Genomic DNA, 15,093 nt, shown 5'->3' with positions numbered 1-15,093 from the left:
GCAGATGAAATTTTGCCTTGATGCGCGTGATTTTCAAGCACCTGACCGCCCTCCCTGATGCATCTTGATCGACTTCTTAGCCTTTTTTTCGTTCTGGACGCAATGTCCTTCTTGACTGCTACTTAATTGCTAGTGCTGTCTTGGTGGCATGCATCTATTGCAGAATTGGGCCTGCAAGCAGCAACTCGCGTCCGAAATCGCTCTGGAAGCTCCCTCCCTGTCAGCACCGCTCAATACGCCGGGATCAGCCGGTCTGCGACCGCCCGCCACCGCCGCTGCAGCCACGACGGCCCGCGCCCCTCTGCGTCGATGCTCCTCACCGCCGCCGCGCAGAGGAACACCGTCGGGTGCAGCCACCCGGGCTTATTTTGGCTCTTGAACCCCTCCCACTCGACGAGCCACCCGCCCACGTCATGCGCCGCGTCGCGCGGCGGGAACAGCCACGCGGCCGATGGCGGGAGCCAGCTGCGGCGCATGCGGCAGAGCAGGCGCGTCTGGGGCAGCCGGGTGCGGTAGAACAAAATGTCATGGCTGACCCCCGGGGTCCAGGAGGAGTGGATGAGGGCGAGGACATCGCCGCTGTACGGCGCCAGCACCGCATTATCCAGGAGGGCGGCCACGAATTCCCCCTGCACGTACACCTGTGGGAGTGAGGTGGGTGCAGCACGCGCGCGTCTCCGTTGGGTGTTGGGAGATTTGCTGTTGGACGGATGCAGTCCTCAACGCGACCAGCTCCAACAATGGGGGTTCCAGGCAAAACCAGCGATTGACCGGCGCATGGCAACAGAACCACAATAAGCAGTCATTGAAGAACCCATTTCGGGGGCTCGGCCAAGCCGCCTGACGAAAGAACACGCGTCGAAAATCCGGCGCCCCGCACCTTGACGGGCTTCTGAGGCTGCGCCTCGTCCCGAACCGCCACCGCCACCACCCCCTGGGCCCCCGGCGGCCCCAGCGCAGCTTCAACCACCGTGGCGCCATCTGTGAGGTCGTCGAAGCCCCAGCTGCAGCTCGTCCAGTCAGCGCTGGGCCGCCGGTTGAACAGGCGGCGCCGGAGCCAGCGGCGCGGCCACAATTTCTGCTGCGGCTGCTGCGGCTGCTCCTGCTCCTGCTCCTGCTCTTGCTCCTGCTGCTGCTGATGCGGCTGCTGCTGTTGCGTCTGGTGGTGCCGTTGCTGGGGGTGGTGCCGCTGCTGCTGCTGCTGCTGCTGCTGCTGCTGCTGCTGCTGCTGCTGCTGCTTCTGGTGCCGCTGGCTGGGCTCCTCCTGACGCCGCCGCAGCGCCTCGGCGGCGGAGGCGGCCTCTGCAAGGGGCGCGGCGCCGGCGCCGCCCCAGATGATCTCGGACGCGCCTTCGGCGGTGCCCAGAGTCCCACGCCTCAGAAGACTCGACGGGCGCACACCGCCGGCTGCACAGCCGCGGGCATCGTCCGCGCCGCCCCTGCCGCCGCCGCCGCCGCCCCCGTGCCGCTCCTCCCACTCGCGCCCCAGGCTGGCGGCACCGATGCTCGCAGCGCCTCGCCCCTGCTCCTGCTCCTGCGCCCCCTCGCCTTCCCCTGCAACCGCCCCGCCCAGCGTCTCCACCAGCAGCTGTCCCTCATCCATCCCGCCCTGCTCCGCCGGCGGCAGCAGCCCCGCCGCCGCGGCTGCCGCCGTCCCCGCTGCCTCAAGCTGCGGCGCCGCCCAGTCGTAGCTCAGGCGCAGGGCGTGCGCCTCTGTCAGCGCCGCGCGCCAGCGCTGCTCCTGCCCGGCCCAACGCTCGCGCCCTGGCTCGCCGCCGCCGCCGCCGCCGCCGCCGCCGCCGCCGCCGCCGCTGCCGCCCGGCCCCGACTCGCAGTCGCTCTCGTCGCTATCTTCGTCGATGTACACTATACCGCTGTACCAGCGAAACGGCCCCCGCTGGGGGGGCCCGCTGCCGCCGCCCTCGCCGCTGCTGGCGGCGCCGGCATTCGAGCGCCGAGCCGCATTCCCTGCTTCGCCCTCCGCTCCGCTCGAGCGGCCGCCGTCTGCGTCGGCCGCCGCCGCCCACCCTGCTAAACTCTCTGCCCCCGCACCAAGCAGCTGCTCCATCTGCGTCCGCGTCAGCTGCCCGTCCTGCAGCAACACTTCAGCAGCAGCCGCCACACTGCTCCTGCCGGCCGCCAACTCAGCGACCGCGCCGCCGCCAGCGGCTGCCGGCAGCGCCGGATGCGCCCGCGGCAGTGCGGGCGCGGCGCCGTCGGCGGCGTCGAGCAGCGCGGCGCGCCGCAGCCGCACGCAGCCCAGGAGGGTGCGGCCTGAGACTATCTGCAACAAATCAGTGCTCGCGCCTGGGCTGCTGCGCTCCTCTGCTTCAAACGCGGGCGGCAGCTCCCCAGGCTGCAAGCCGGCCAGCCTGCGTGTTGGCGGGAGGTGCGTGGAGGGCGTGGGGCTGATGTTAAGCTGCGCATGGGCGCATGCATGCGTGTGCATGCAGACGTGCAGAACCACAATCATGCCAACGTGCGGCTGCCATTTTGCACCAAATCGGGCCGGTGGTTCCGAGGTGGCAGCTGCTGGGCGTGCTGGTGGTCGGTGCCGATTAGGAATGCTTCTCACTACATGGGACCCCCTTAGTGAGCCCCTGAGCCGGCTGCTTGCAAAACAGTGCATGCGTGTGTGAGTGTGGCGCATGATCCACCTGGGCCCGAAAAAGGCGTGCAGCAGCGCGGAATGGAGGTCCGATTCCAGCGTCTCCCGGTACCGATGCAACGCATCCATCACGCCACCCCGCCCAAAGTCACGCCGCGCCACCGGCGCCCCGCGCGCCGGCCCGTCGCGCGCCCAGCCGTCCCACCCGAACCGCCAGCCGGGGCCGGGGCCGGGGCCGGGCGGCGGGTCAGGGTGCTGCGCGTGCGGGTGCGGCGCGGCGCGGGACGATGCGGCAGCGCGGAGCACTCCGGGCAGGCCGGCGTCGACCGACGCGTCATACAGTTTGCGCCTGCGGCCCAGCATGCGGTTGGTTGCCTGAGGACGGCCCGACGCCCCCGCATGGCGCCTGCAAGTCGCCATGGCGGCCACTGGCGGCTTCTGCAACCTGCCCCTGCAGACTGTTTGTAAAGCTGCATGCATGTACGAGCCCGCGCCTGCACGAATCATTTCATATCCCGTTGCCTTGCCCCCTACAAGGGCACGACGCGGGGGCTGCCGTCTACGCAGGGGGCGGCCGGGGCAATACCAGAGCACAGGCGCGCAAGCGGCTTCCGTGCAGCTTCCCCGCACCTCTCTGGGTCCGACAGCACCTCATAGGCCTCCACAAGCCGCAGGAACGCCACCGCCGCCTGCTGCTGGGACGCCGGCGCCGCGGGTGCGCCGCCTGCGCCGCTGTGGTGGCCGTGGCCGTGGCCGCGGCCGCTCTTGAGGACGTCTGGATGCACGCGCTTTGCCATGCGGCGGAACGCCGCCTTGACCTCCGCCTGGTCGGCGGCCTTGCCTACGCCCAGGATCGTGTATAGGCACTGCTGCGACTGCTGATCCGCGGCGTCTGCGCCGGCGCCAGTGGATGACGACGCGGCGAAGCGGGCTGCGGGGTGCTGAGGCAGCGGCTGCGCGTGCAGCACATGCAGCAGCGCAGCGCGCGAGCGCTGCAAGACGGCAATCATATTTTATGCTCGATCTATTCACGTGGCATGCGCGCCTGTGAGGCCACGATCTTTAAGTGGAGGATCATCACAGCCGTGCACAGCGCGCGCTGCAATGCCTACAAAAGCTCAGAGAGTGCTTAATGGAGTACTTGTGGGTCTGTTTCCAGCCTTGTTTCAGATCAGTCACACCGGGGTGACTTTCGAAGTGAGACTGTGACCGCACCTTACGTCTGTAAATGTGGGGCGCACGCGCGAAATGTTATGGGCTCCATTGCGTGTAATGCGCCATCGCGTATCCGCTTTCCTTCGTCCTGCCGAGTCGCTTTCCGCCACACCGTTCGCTGCTGCATTCAACGCCAGTCATTAGGATGCACGGACACTGCCGCAGCGGCGGCAGGCCCACACAATGCATGGGAACCAGCACAAGAACTCTACTGACTCCAATTCATTTGCGGACGCTCGGCTCCAGCAGTAGCGCCAGCAGACCAACAAGCCATGGTGCCCTCGCCAGTGGCTGGACGCATGCGCGCTCGCGCACCGCAGCGGCCGCGCCGCGCAGGCGGGAGCCGCGCGGGCGGTGCTGCGCAGCCGCGTCACCGCCGCCGCCGCTGCCGCCTGGCGATGTCTTTGAACCCCACGTCGATCCTTCAGTCTTGTATGGCCAGCTGGCGGTCCTCGCGCTCACGCTGGGTGCTGCAGCATACTGGTACGCTCCCACAGCCACCCTGCCTGATGCTAATCAGGCGCACGCAGCCTCCTACACATGGTTTCTTTCCAGCAACGGGTGCCTTTGCCAAATGCCAGCTGCCTGAACGAAGCTGGTATTTTTTATTTCTGCATTAATGGTCGAGCCCCACCTAAGCAGCGGCACCACGCCCCAACCTGGTGGCAGGTGGTGGAGCGTTGTACCCTCCGCGCGGCGCACTCTGGCAAAGGAGAAACGGGCGGGCGCCGTGCGGGGATACCTGGAAGAGATCCAAAACGATAGCGACCGCGGGCTGGAGCGCTGGTTCTACACAGGTGAGCTTACGCGCGGCCTGGCGCCGTCTGCAGCGGCGGCGCGTCGGGGCTTGCGGACTGCAGCCGCGGCTGTCCGCTGACCGGCTGTGGGCCGGGGCAGATGGGAGGCCCCGGATTGGGGTCGCCTCCACAGCCGGGCGTGCTGACGCTCTCGCAATCTTGCGTGCGCTCTGCAACTCCTTCCTACCAGACTGGCTCCGGCAGCTGGAGAGGCGCCAGGAGATGGCGCGCAACGCGGCCGCCAAGCGCGCGGCCGCGCTCGGCGGCGGCGCGGCGGCCGGCGGTGGCGGGGCGGAGGGCGGGACAGATGCCGAGCAGCAGCGGCAGCAGCAGCAGCAGAAGCAGGAGCAGCAGCAGCAGGAGGATGACGGTGACAGGCAGCCTGCGTTCTTTTCTCTGGACAACCCGCTGATTGCGACTGCGGCGCTCGTCGCTGGGGCAGGGGCCGCGAGCGCGCTGCTGCGCGCAGTGGCAGGGGCCGTTGCAGGCGTGATGCAATGATCGAATTTTCGCATTGCACAGCACATAGATCTTTCATCAAGGGGGTTTCTTATTTCCAGAAAGCATGAAGTCCATGCTTGCTGGTGCTGGGCGGTGGAGCGCCCGTCTAGCTGCATGGAGCTCAGCAGCCACTGGGCCACAGTGCAGATTTTCGGCTAATTGAATTACACGGTAACCCCCTAAATTCACATGCCAGGTTGGTTTGAAGCAGCTGAGTCTTTCATAGCACTGCTGAGACCCTGGCGGAAGCGCGGAAGCATTATGGCAGCCCCGAAAGTCAGAACTGGCGGGTGGGGGTTCGAGACTGGTTGTAATGATGGAACGCATGCTGTGCCGCGCCAGGTGCGTTGAGCGCCAGCTGCTCAGCAGCCCTAAAAGCGCCACCTGTAATTGTTGGAATACGCCATGCTCGTTAAGCCAACCCACAATTCGCGCCTGTCGCTTCCCCGCATGCCTACCCGGCATTGCAGGCAAGCAACAGATTTTGTGACAAACTGCATGCGGTTGACGTATCGGTATCTTGAAAGTACTACTCGAAATTATCATGATGATCGCAGCCGATTGCGACAAACGCGTTTCTGGCTCGTTGTCGACTCGAACGCCGCTCGCTGACGCTCCGCTGTTGCTGGTGCTGCTGCTCGTTTCGCTCCTGTCGGCGCCCTGCCGCGCTTCATTCTTCACGCCCATTGTCTCTTCAACAACCAAGCTCGTCTTTCAAGGGGCGGTTGTCGCCCAGGGTGCCGGGCCAGGGGCCGACGCAGCGAATTCCCCGTTGGGACAGCAGGCGGTGCAAGAGCGGGTCGACAATTATGTCGGTGTCTGCGATGCCGAGGGCCCTGAAGCCTGCGCCAGCCAGATCAACTGCAACTCAACCTCATTTTCGGCGACAGGGCGAGCAGCGGCGGCGGCGGGAGCGGCGGGGGACGCTGCTACGTGCACTCCCGCGCGCTGCTGCGGCTTCTCGAGCCGCTGCCGCGCAACGCGGCGGCGTGGGCGGCATTTTATCACGCAGCACTCAGGGACTGCAAGATCGAGGACGAGCAGTGCCGGCAGGCGGCATACAAGACGCTGCTGACCGCCGGCGGCGCCGCAGGCAAAGCCCAGATCTCCGAGCAGGCGCGGCTGGCCGACAGCGTTGTGTTCCACTGGCTGCCCTTTTGCGCTCTGCTCTGCGGCCCCGCCGCGGACGACGCCGGCGACGGCAGCTGCGGCGGAGCGAACTGCAGGATTGCGCTCGGCCTGGAATTGGATTCCATCTGCAGCGATAGCCCGTACGGAGCTCGCAAGGCCCCAAGCAACAACGCCGCTCAGCCGCCCCCTGAGGGCCCCGCGGCTTCGCCGCCCGCCCCAGCGCCCGGCAACGGAAGCAGCTCGTCTGCCGCTGCAGCACGGGAAGGTGTTGCCTGGATGGTTGCGGCAGCGCTGCTGGTGATGAGTCTGATCTGACCTAAATCATCAATTGGGTGGCTGCAAAGCATCGGTGCCCCTTGGCACACTTGGTAGTCCATGCGCCTCTGTTCTGGTGCTGCTGCAGTATCTTGGGGCAGCCCCACTGTCGTGATGCCTGATTCCTCATTGCCTGTTGGTCGCTGTAGCGGCTGCGCGTATCTCTGTTTTGCATACATCGTTCACGGCTTCAATATGAATTCAATATCAGAATCCATCAAGCGTGCTCTGTGATCACATGATGACAACCGCACATCCTACGCTCATCGCTCCCCCACATTTGCGCATGCTTTACTTCTTGCACTGACCTCATCGCACGCAACCTAGTCGCACGCACCGGCCTGCTGTAGGCAGCAGGCGCACGCACAGCCGCCAGATTGCGTTGCGCCTGCAGTGACGTCCGCCGTTTGACTTCGCCCATGAGCGTGTTGACTAGCGAGCATGCACTATGCACTATGGCCGCCAGGCACGCCAGTTGATCTCTTCTCAAGTGCATGCAAGCACGCATGGCTGCGTGCGCAGGCGGCATGCACACATTCTTGCACGAGCGTGCGCACGCAATCAGCGCGGGCGCGTCGGCTGCACGCATGCACGTGCGCACGAGACACCTCGGGCTCTCGCAGTGCCCTCACAAGGAACCGAGTGTGGTGGCAGAAGGCTCATCGGGCACGCTTGATGCCACGTATCGAAGCCAGCCAGCTGATTGGGGCAACCCCGGAGCGGGCACAGGGCAGGGCGCGCCCAGGACCCGATGACGTCAGCATCAATGTTTGTCGCCGCCGTCGCTGGCTGCTGTTTCACAAGCTCGGCAGGATCTTGTTGACATTGGAAACCTCACTTGGACGTACAAAACTTCTGCTGTTGTGCTGAAATTGCACAGACATCAACATAAAGTGCCAAATGGGTAACATGCCGAGGAATGCGTGCGAGTGGGTGATCACGTCGCTGAGCGCTTAAGGGTGCAAGCCATGCGGACCGTCTCCACCAGGAAGCCTGCGTGACGCGTTTTTCTTTCCGTGGAGTCTTTTACTGAGCACCTCTGAAAAAGCAAGCTGCGACGAAACCCCATTAACCGCCCGACGGCAGGTTGGGCTGGGATCCAGCCGTATGATGCGCGGCAGCAAAGTGCGTAACGCGAGTGGGGCATTCCTGCCATCACTTGGGCCACCAGTTCCTGCAGGGGTACCAGAAACTGCCATTGCCACTGGAAGGTGGCTGGTGTAGTCATGGACACTACCTACCGCAGTTGCAGATGGACGGCGACGCGGCGAGAACCGCCGCGGTGACCTTGAGTCACGACGTGCCGCATGCTCTGCTGCGTCGGCGGCAGTGTTTGCTAGGATGTAGCGGCATCAAGCACAAAACATACATTTGATCACGACCACGACAGAGCAGTGTCACCCCAAGTTCACGAGCCCGAGCTATCGATCTTTGTACAGCGGGATGAGGGCGCTGGGTGTCCTGCTGCTGCTGGCTGTTTTCTTGGTATCAGCCCACGCTGCTCGAGAATACCGCATTGTTCCAGGGTACGCGTCGCGGCGCGGTGCAGCGCTGCTCGGCAGTTGGCCGTGGCCGCAGATCTGATTACGTGCGCGCCGCGCCGGCCCGGGCGCAGCCTCAGGGGCGAAGGCCCCACAAAGCTCTGCTGAAGCTGGCTCCAAGGTCGCGGGGAAGCATAACCCGTCTGCTTAGCAGCAGGGTGTGCCCCTGCAATGGAACTTGCCGCTGGCAGCTGTCGTGGGCACTGCTCAGGGCTGGAAACACACACTCCGCTTCGCGACGCCCTGTCAAACCTCACCGCCAGGTTTGACATCCCGGGCAATGACATCCGCTCCCCCGACGGCAAGACCCCCTACACCAAGGTGTGCACCCCCGCCGGCGGCTACAAGGGCAAGATGGGCTACGACGCGTTCAAACAATACTGCGAAGACACCCCAAAGTGCGTCGCCGCCGTCGCGCCGAGCGCCCCCGACGGCTGCGCGTACCTCAAGACCAAAGGCGTCAGGGCCGTCACCAAGGCCGACCCCAAGTGGGTGGTGGTGACGTCGGCGGAGAAGCCCCAGCGGCCGTGCGCCTTTTCGCAGCTGGGGGGCCCCTGCACGACCGACCCCTGGGTGGAGCTGCCGGTCTGCTGCGGGGGCAACAAGAACCCCTGCGTCAACGGCGTCTGCGTCAGCGGCTTTCCGTCGAACCCGGCGCCCACCAAGAGCCCCCGCGTGTACCGCTTTGTATACCAGTGAGTGGGAAGACCCCTTGGCGCCCGTCTCGCAGCACCCGCGCACGCTTGCTCAAGCAGAAGCTCTCGCGTCAGCAAACTTGCGCGAGCCTGCACGTGCGTGTGCGCGTGCGTAAGGCTGGCATGGGCGCTGCATCGGCGCGTCGCTTCGCGACGGGCGCGGCCAGCTGCCAGGCGCAGTTCTCAAGACGTTCAAACACGTCAGTTTCCGCCAGTGCCTCAAACTCGCCGCCGCGGCCGCCGCCGCCGCCGGGACCCGCAGGCACCTCATCCAGGGCTACGACATCCCCTCCCCCGACGGCAAGACCCCCTTCACGCGCGTCTGCACCCCACCCGGCGGCTACAAGGGCAAGACCGGCTACGACGCCCTGCAGCTGTACTGCGACGAGCACGCCAAGTGCGTCGCGGTCGTCGGCGACAAGGACCAGTGCGGCTACCTGAAGACCAAGGGCACCCGCGACGCCACCTCACCCGACCCCAACTTCTTCGTGCTGACGTCAGCGGAGAAGCCCCAGCGGCCGTGCGCCTTCTCGCAGCTGGGGGGCCCCTGCACGACCGACCCCTGGGTGGAGCTGCCGGTGTGCTGCGGGGGCAACAAGAACCCCTGCGTCAACGGCGTCTGCGTCAGCGGGTACCCCTCTGGCCACTGAATCAGCCAGGCCTCGGCCCTGCCTACATCGCCCTGGCGGGACGCCCAGGGTGAACACCATCCGTAAGCACCCAGCCAAGCAAGCAAACGCCATGCAAACAAGGAATTGTCTTATTAATAGTTGCTGGCTGCGCGCCCGCGGGTGGCGGCCCCGCCTGCGGGAAGGCGCCCTTCAAACGCATGAACACGCATCACGGTAGATCGCCCCTGTGCCGTCCTTGATGATCTGCACTCCCTGGCAAACGTCGCGCCTGGGTGCCCCACAAGCTGCCACCGTGGCCGCTGCAACGTCACATCAGCATCAATGGCGCAGTACGCTGTGTTGAATCCAGGGGCGCGCCCGCTCACGTTTCGGCGCTCGCAACATTCAAGATTATGATTCACCATTGAACGCCGTTTGGTTGCCTTTGACCAAATCAGCAGTCATTTTACAATGAACAGGGCCTTGCCCTGCCTGTGATTTTGCGCTCGGCCACACGGCCAAAAGCGGTCCTCTCGTACGCAAAAACATTATGCACGCAAGCCAGCAAACATGAAATGTGACGAGCCGATTGGATGAGACAGCTGTACAGCAGGCGTAAAAGTGCGGCGTGTCCTCTGACCAACTTTGACCCAGAGGGTTGCGCTTTCCCAGGTTTAGCCCGGCACACATGCCAGCGAGGCTAAGGGGGAGGGGGGCGACACAGAGGATTACGCCTGCCGCGACGCAGGCAGGGCGGCTGGGGGGCCACCTAAAACGCCAGGCACATCCAGGCCGCCTTGATCGCCTGGATGCAGAACACGATCACGACTATCGAGTTTGCGGCCGGCACGGCGGACGACACCAGCTCCATCATCGGCCGCACAAGCAGGCCTTTTGCCACCTGCTGCTTCGCGCCCCAACCGAAGCATGTGAAAGACGAGGCCGCGAGCTGGAACGACGCGATCGCCCCTGCAATGTTTATGACCATCAGGAACAGCAGCAGGAAGGACGCCGCCTGCCACGGCCCCGCGGCCGCGCGCGCGGCGTTGCGCTGCTGGTTGTCGGAGTCCGGGGACTGGCGCTGCTGCAGGCGCTGGACTGCCGCGTGCAGCGACTCGAGCTCCGCCTGCAGGGTCTTGTTGTGGGAGTGGGCCTGGCTCAGCTGCTCGGACAGGTCTGCAGCGACAGGGTTGGGCGATGGTTGGTGTGTGCATGCGTGGGAAACCAGAACCTGACTGCAGTCAGGCCTGCGGCGTGACGGCTGTGTTCATGCAGCTTGCGTGTCCTGTCCGTCCTGTGGAGCCTGCAACGCCCTGGCGCATCCTCAGCACACCCTGGCATGTGAGGCGTCCCACGAGAAGCTGATCCCACCGATGTGCACGCACCCGAGTACCCGGCCCAAAGGAGCTCTCTTTCCTCGTCGTTGCTGAAACCCGTCGCCCAAGGCGTGGGGCGCCGGCCGCCAGCGAACATGCGCGGCCCCTGCTGCCCTTGCTGCCCCTGCTGCTGCTGCCCCTGCTGCTGCTGCCCCTGCTGCTGCTGGTGTGGCAGTGCCGGCCGTGCGCCATGCGGCAAAGTTCCCCACCAGGGGCCCCCGCCTTGCTGAGGTTCTGGGGCAACAGCGCAGGCGATCCGGGCACGACGCAGTGCGTGCGCTGGCTTCAACACGACGGTTGCCGCGCGCGACTGCAGCATGCATGCATGTCTAAGGCGGGAGTAATGCATATAGCTGAATGTAAGCGCCATTCTTTGGAAAGATATGGCTGCCGCAGCTCGCTGATGGTGCGGGCCGAGATCACGACTTTACGAGACGAAGCTGCGATCCATCAAAGAGACACTCAAACAGCAGTGATACGGAGACAGTGGACAATCGTGCCATCAAGGACCTTTCCTGGCACCCGTTCACAGTTCCATGCAACGGCGGACTCTGCCGGCCGACGTGACCGTCAAACCTGGCCGGTGGCAAGTGATGACCTGGCCGTACCTTGCCTTTGATTGCCAATGAGCCAACCAACCGCCTCGCAAGGCATATCAGCATCATGGGACTGCTTTGGACCATCTATGCAGACGAAGCAGGTGGGCAAGGGTGAGGGGCCCAGCGGAGCACCCCCCCCCCCCACCCCCAGGCTCCCAATTCACCAGCCGCACGGCCCAGCCGCACGCCAGCAACATGGCACAGTCCAAGCACAATTGGCATCACTCATATGGTGATGTAGACCCAGTCACCAACCGTTCAAGCAGCTGCTCGTATGTACACGACAGGGGTACGCGAGCGCGGAACAGGTGCGACGCCTGCAGCCCGTTGCCAAAGCCTTCCAGTATCCGGACTGCGTGAGCGACCCTCCACATTGCAGGATAACACCAGGCATCTGACAGCCAGGATGAGCATACGTCCGCCTCAGTTTACTCAAGTAGTACTGCCTGGCAGAGGAACGCAAACATCAGCAATCCTGAAATGCAGCAGCCCTTCAAAAACAAGGGGCTGTGCGAGGCTCTGAGGACGCAAGTGTCCCCCGAACTGCTTCATTGTGAAGGGCCTGCCACGCAACAGCGTCATGGAAAAGCGTGCCCATGCATAAGCGCATGCACAAGGGGCCAAACCGCGCTCAGCGCGCAGAGGCGCAGCAGAGAACGCGAGTGTTGATATACACATGCGTGCGGCGCGCACAAGGCAGGATTGGCAAGCGCGGTTCGCTGGGGAGCGGGCTGGAATCAGCACCACAGGTCAGGAAAGCTGGAAAGCAGCGAAGTCGTAAACATGGCAAAAACAGAGACGACCAGGTGGGCTTCAGGCCAACAGGGTTTGATGTATGAGTTGATAGTAGTGTGGCGGAAGGTGTGCCAGATGGAAAGCGAAGGCCGCGGGATGGGGGCGCGGCCACTTGGGGCATCCATGCTAGCGCAATGCGACCGACAGTTTCGTAAAATTCATCACAGTACTGGTGCAGCAGGGGCAAAGACCGGCAGCGGCAGACAGTTCAGCAGCGGCAGACAGTTCGACAGCGGCAGACAGATGGGCAGCGCAAGGTTGCAGGGCGCGTCATGCGGCGGCGGCTGCCAATAGAGGCTGGCGGCCGCCTCTCAACCTGACGTGCCCGCACCCGAACCGCGCGCCCCTTGCCGCTGCCGGACCGCCCTTCGCCGCCACCGCCACACCGCCGCCGTCGCTGCCGCGGCTCCTGGCGAAACCAGAGCTGGTAAGCACGCGGCCGCTGCACGCGGCAGCCGCGCGGCCCGCCCGACGGATCATGCCCAGTCCCTCACACCCTGCGCGCCCGGACGGCGCGGCCAGGAGCACCACCAAGTGCATTATAGCTAAGCACGCGAGCACGGCAGGCTCGGGGTAGCTCCTGGACGCGCCGCAGGGGGCGGCAGAGGGGATGTCGGCGGGGCCCGCGCCCCTATAGGGGCTAGCGAGCCGCGCCTTGAGGCCGGCATTCTCCTCGGACAGGCCGCGCAGCTGCGCGCGCAGCGCCGCGTTCTCCTGCTCCAGCGCCGCCAGCCGCGCCGCCGTCTCGGCCCACTGCTCCTTCTTCCGCTCGCGACTGCGCGCAGCGGTCACGCGGTTTTTCGCCAGCCGCCGCTGGCGGCGGCGCTCTGCGGGGTCGGATATGGCGCGCCAGTTGACCTCCGGCGCGCGGCGGCGCAGCGCCGCCAGCTGCGCCTTAGTCAGGGGCTGCTGCTCGCTGCCGCCATCGTCCTCGTCGTCGTCGCTGCTCGTGTCCGCGTCGCTGTCGTTCTCCGCGGCGGCCGCGCTGGGGGCCGCGGCGGAGGCGCGCCGCTTGGCGGCCTTGGCGGCGGGCGCCGCGCGGGCCGCGGGCTGCTGCTTGCGCTTGGCCCCGGTGGAGGCCGGCACGGGGATGGGGGCGGCTGCGAGCGACGCGGTGGGGGACGCCAAGCCATCCGCGGCGGAGCCGCCAGCCGAGATGTGCGTGAGGTCGCTGCTCTCCGATGGCGAGGCTGCTGGCTGGCAAAGCTGCTGCTGCTGCTGCTGCTGCTGCGGCTGCTTGATGTCTCCACACGGGATTGGAAGCTGCTGCTGCCCGATGTGCGGTGTGAGCACCAGTGGCAGTGCCACTACTGGCGGCAGCACACAGGAGCCAAAGACGGGCGCGCTCAGCTGTGGCGCCAGCGCCGCGTGGGTGGTGGTGACGACCGCGTTGTGATGGAAGAAGCACGAGGCTGCCGCGACAGGGGCGCAGGCGTCGGCGCCGGCGCTGGCTTTGGACTCTGCTGTTGCTGCTGCGCTACTGCTGCTGCGGACGCAATCGCCGCCCATGTGGGCGCTGCCGTCGGTGGAGTGGTCCGAGGTGGCGCGCACGAGGAATGGCGCAGACAGCTGCGGCGTGTCGGCGTCGCAGGCGGCGGCGTTGTCCAACGTGGTGTCGGCGCTCAGGAGCGCCAACAGGTCCGGCACCAACGCGTCGTCAGTGTCGAGCAGCTGCGGCGGGGAGCCAAGGCCCTGCCAGAACAGGTCTTGCTCAATGGCGTCGGTGTCCATGCCTGTTGCGTGGAGGGGGAAGGAGGAAGGGGGATGAGGAGTGCGGAGAATGAGGCCAGGCACATCAAGGTTGGCATGCAGGAGCTGCCTGGGCCCCCACGCTTTTCCCGGTGGCGTGCAGAGTGCAAGAACATGGGGGGGCTGGCGCAAATGAAATAAACTCAGTGGTTTGAGCCACAAAAATCCATCGCGAGGCTCGGACTGCGCGGGTTGCGAGGGGCCCGTCGGACATCGTGTCCCACCCAGCTCAACGTCCCCTAGCGATCCACACGCACCTGCGCGCGACTCAGGGACACTTCAACCCACGCTTGAGTCCACGGTGTTGAGCTGTGTGCCCGTGGCGCTGTGCAATCGGAAGACTCTAGATGGGCGTTTGCGGTCTAAAGTACCTGTAAGTAGCGACGGTATGCGTGGTTTGTGACGTTGCAGACAAACGCTTTGAACTATTGAGGTCTATCGAGCTGCGTTGGAAAGGAGCCACGGTTTATCCTCAGCCGAGGAAGGCAGGTCGATAGGCAGGTCACCTGGGCCAGCTGGCGCCCTTGTCATCGCTCGTGGCCATTGCACGTGATTTTCAAGAACGCCTCAGTACGCTCAAATCGACCTCGGACAGGGCTGTATTCGCTAGATCACACGGCCATCAGATCCACGTAGGCCCTGTGTGGGGCACCTGTTGCGAGTCCTTATCAATCGTGGACGCCATGCTTATGAGTACGGTTATGTGGGGCCACCTTCTGCAACGCGCAGCCGCGACTGCAGTGCAGCAGCAAATGGTCGGCAGCGCAGCAGCGACGCTGCTGCCACTGCTGCCAGTGCATGCAGCGGCGAAACCCTCAGAGCAGCTGGCAGAGCGGTGCATCTCGCACAGCCAGGCCACCTGCAGTGACAACAGCTCAGCAGGTGCGGCTGGGCCAGCCGGCAGAGTGCCAGGCGCTCGGTTGCGTGGGCTTTTTCTAGTGCAGGGTGATGCAGTTTGCCTTTCAGCCCAGCCTGACATCACCCACCTTGCGCATGCAGGAGCTCCGGCCGACAGCAATGCAGCTCCTTCACAGCAGCAGCAGCAGCAGCAGTGGCAGCGGGGGCTGCTCGATGGACCCCTGATACAGGACCCAGCGGCCGACCTGCCGCCTCCGCAGGCAGAGCTGGTGGAACAGGTCAGACCCCGCCCCCCCCCGCCC

At 65.2% G+C, this 15,093-nt stretch overlaps 4 protein-coding genes across 4 annotated transcripts; 2 read left to right on the top strand and 2 right to left on the bottom strand.

The window, feature by feature from the left end:
• Window positions 1–411: 411 nt before the first annotated feature.
• MNEG_7327 (hypothetical protein) lies at window positions 412–3,618 on the bottom strand (the record flags this gene model as incomplete). Its single annotated transcript, XM_014044203.1, has 4 exons — window positions 412–465; window positions 881–2,372; window positions 2,658–2,957; window positions 3,239–3,618. The coding sequence occupies 4 exons, from the start codon at window positions 3,616–3,618 to the stop codon at window positions 412–414; spliced, it is 2,226 nt and encodes a 741-aa protein (XP_013899657.1).
• Window positions 3,619–4,442: 824 nt separating this feature from the next.
• On the top strand, window positions 4,443–5,121 carry MNEG_7326 (hypothetical protein; the record flags this gene model as incomplete). The annotated part of the gene is made up of 2 exons (XM_014044202.1): window positions 4,443–4,620; window positions 4,811–5,121. 2 exons carry the CDS (start codon window positions 4,443–4,445, stop codon window positions 5,119–5,121), a joined length of 489 nt encoding a protein of 162 aa, XP_013899656.1.
• A 2,889-nt stretch (window positions 5,122–8,010) lies between these two features.
• On the top strand, window positions 8,011–9,453 carry MNEG_7325 (hypothetical protein; the record flags this gene model as incomplete). The annotated part of the gene is made up of 3 exons (XM_014044201.1): window positions 8,011–8,093; window positions 8,372–8,803; window positions 9,066–9,453. 3 exons carry the CDS (start codon window positions 8,011–8,013, stop codon window positions 9,451–9,453), a joined length of 903 nt encoding a protein of 300 aa, XP_013899655.1.
• Window positions 9,454–10,183: 730 nt separating this feature from the next.
• Window positions 10,184–13,915, bottom strand: MNEG_7324 (hypothetical protein; the record flags this gene model as incomplete). Its single annotated transcript, XM_014044200.1, has 3 exons — window positions 10,184–10,590; window positions 10,800–11,024; window positions 12,547–13,915. The coding sequence occupies 3 exons, from the start codon at window positions 13,913–13,915 to the stop codon at window positions 10,184–10,186; spliced, it is 2,001 nt and encodes a 666-aa protein (XP_013899654.1).
• Between the last annotated feature and the right edge of the window lie 1,178 nt (window positions 13,916–15,093).

This window comes from Monoraphidium neglectum (assembly GCF_000611645.1).
Source record: "Monoraphidium neglectum strain SAG 48.87 unplaced genomic scaffold scaffold01285, whole genome shotgun sequence".
In the NCBI taxonomy this organism is placed as follows: Eukaryota; Viridiplantae; Chlorophyta; class Chlorophyceae; order Sphaeropleales; family Selenastraceae; genus Monoraphidium; species Monoraphidium neglectum.
The sequence above is the reverse complement of the archived record's forward strand: the minus strand, read 5'-3'. Positions and strand labels throughout refer to the sequence as shown.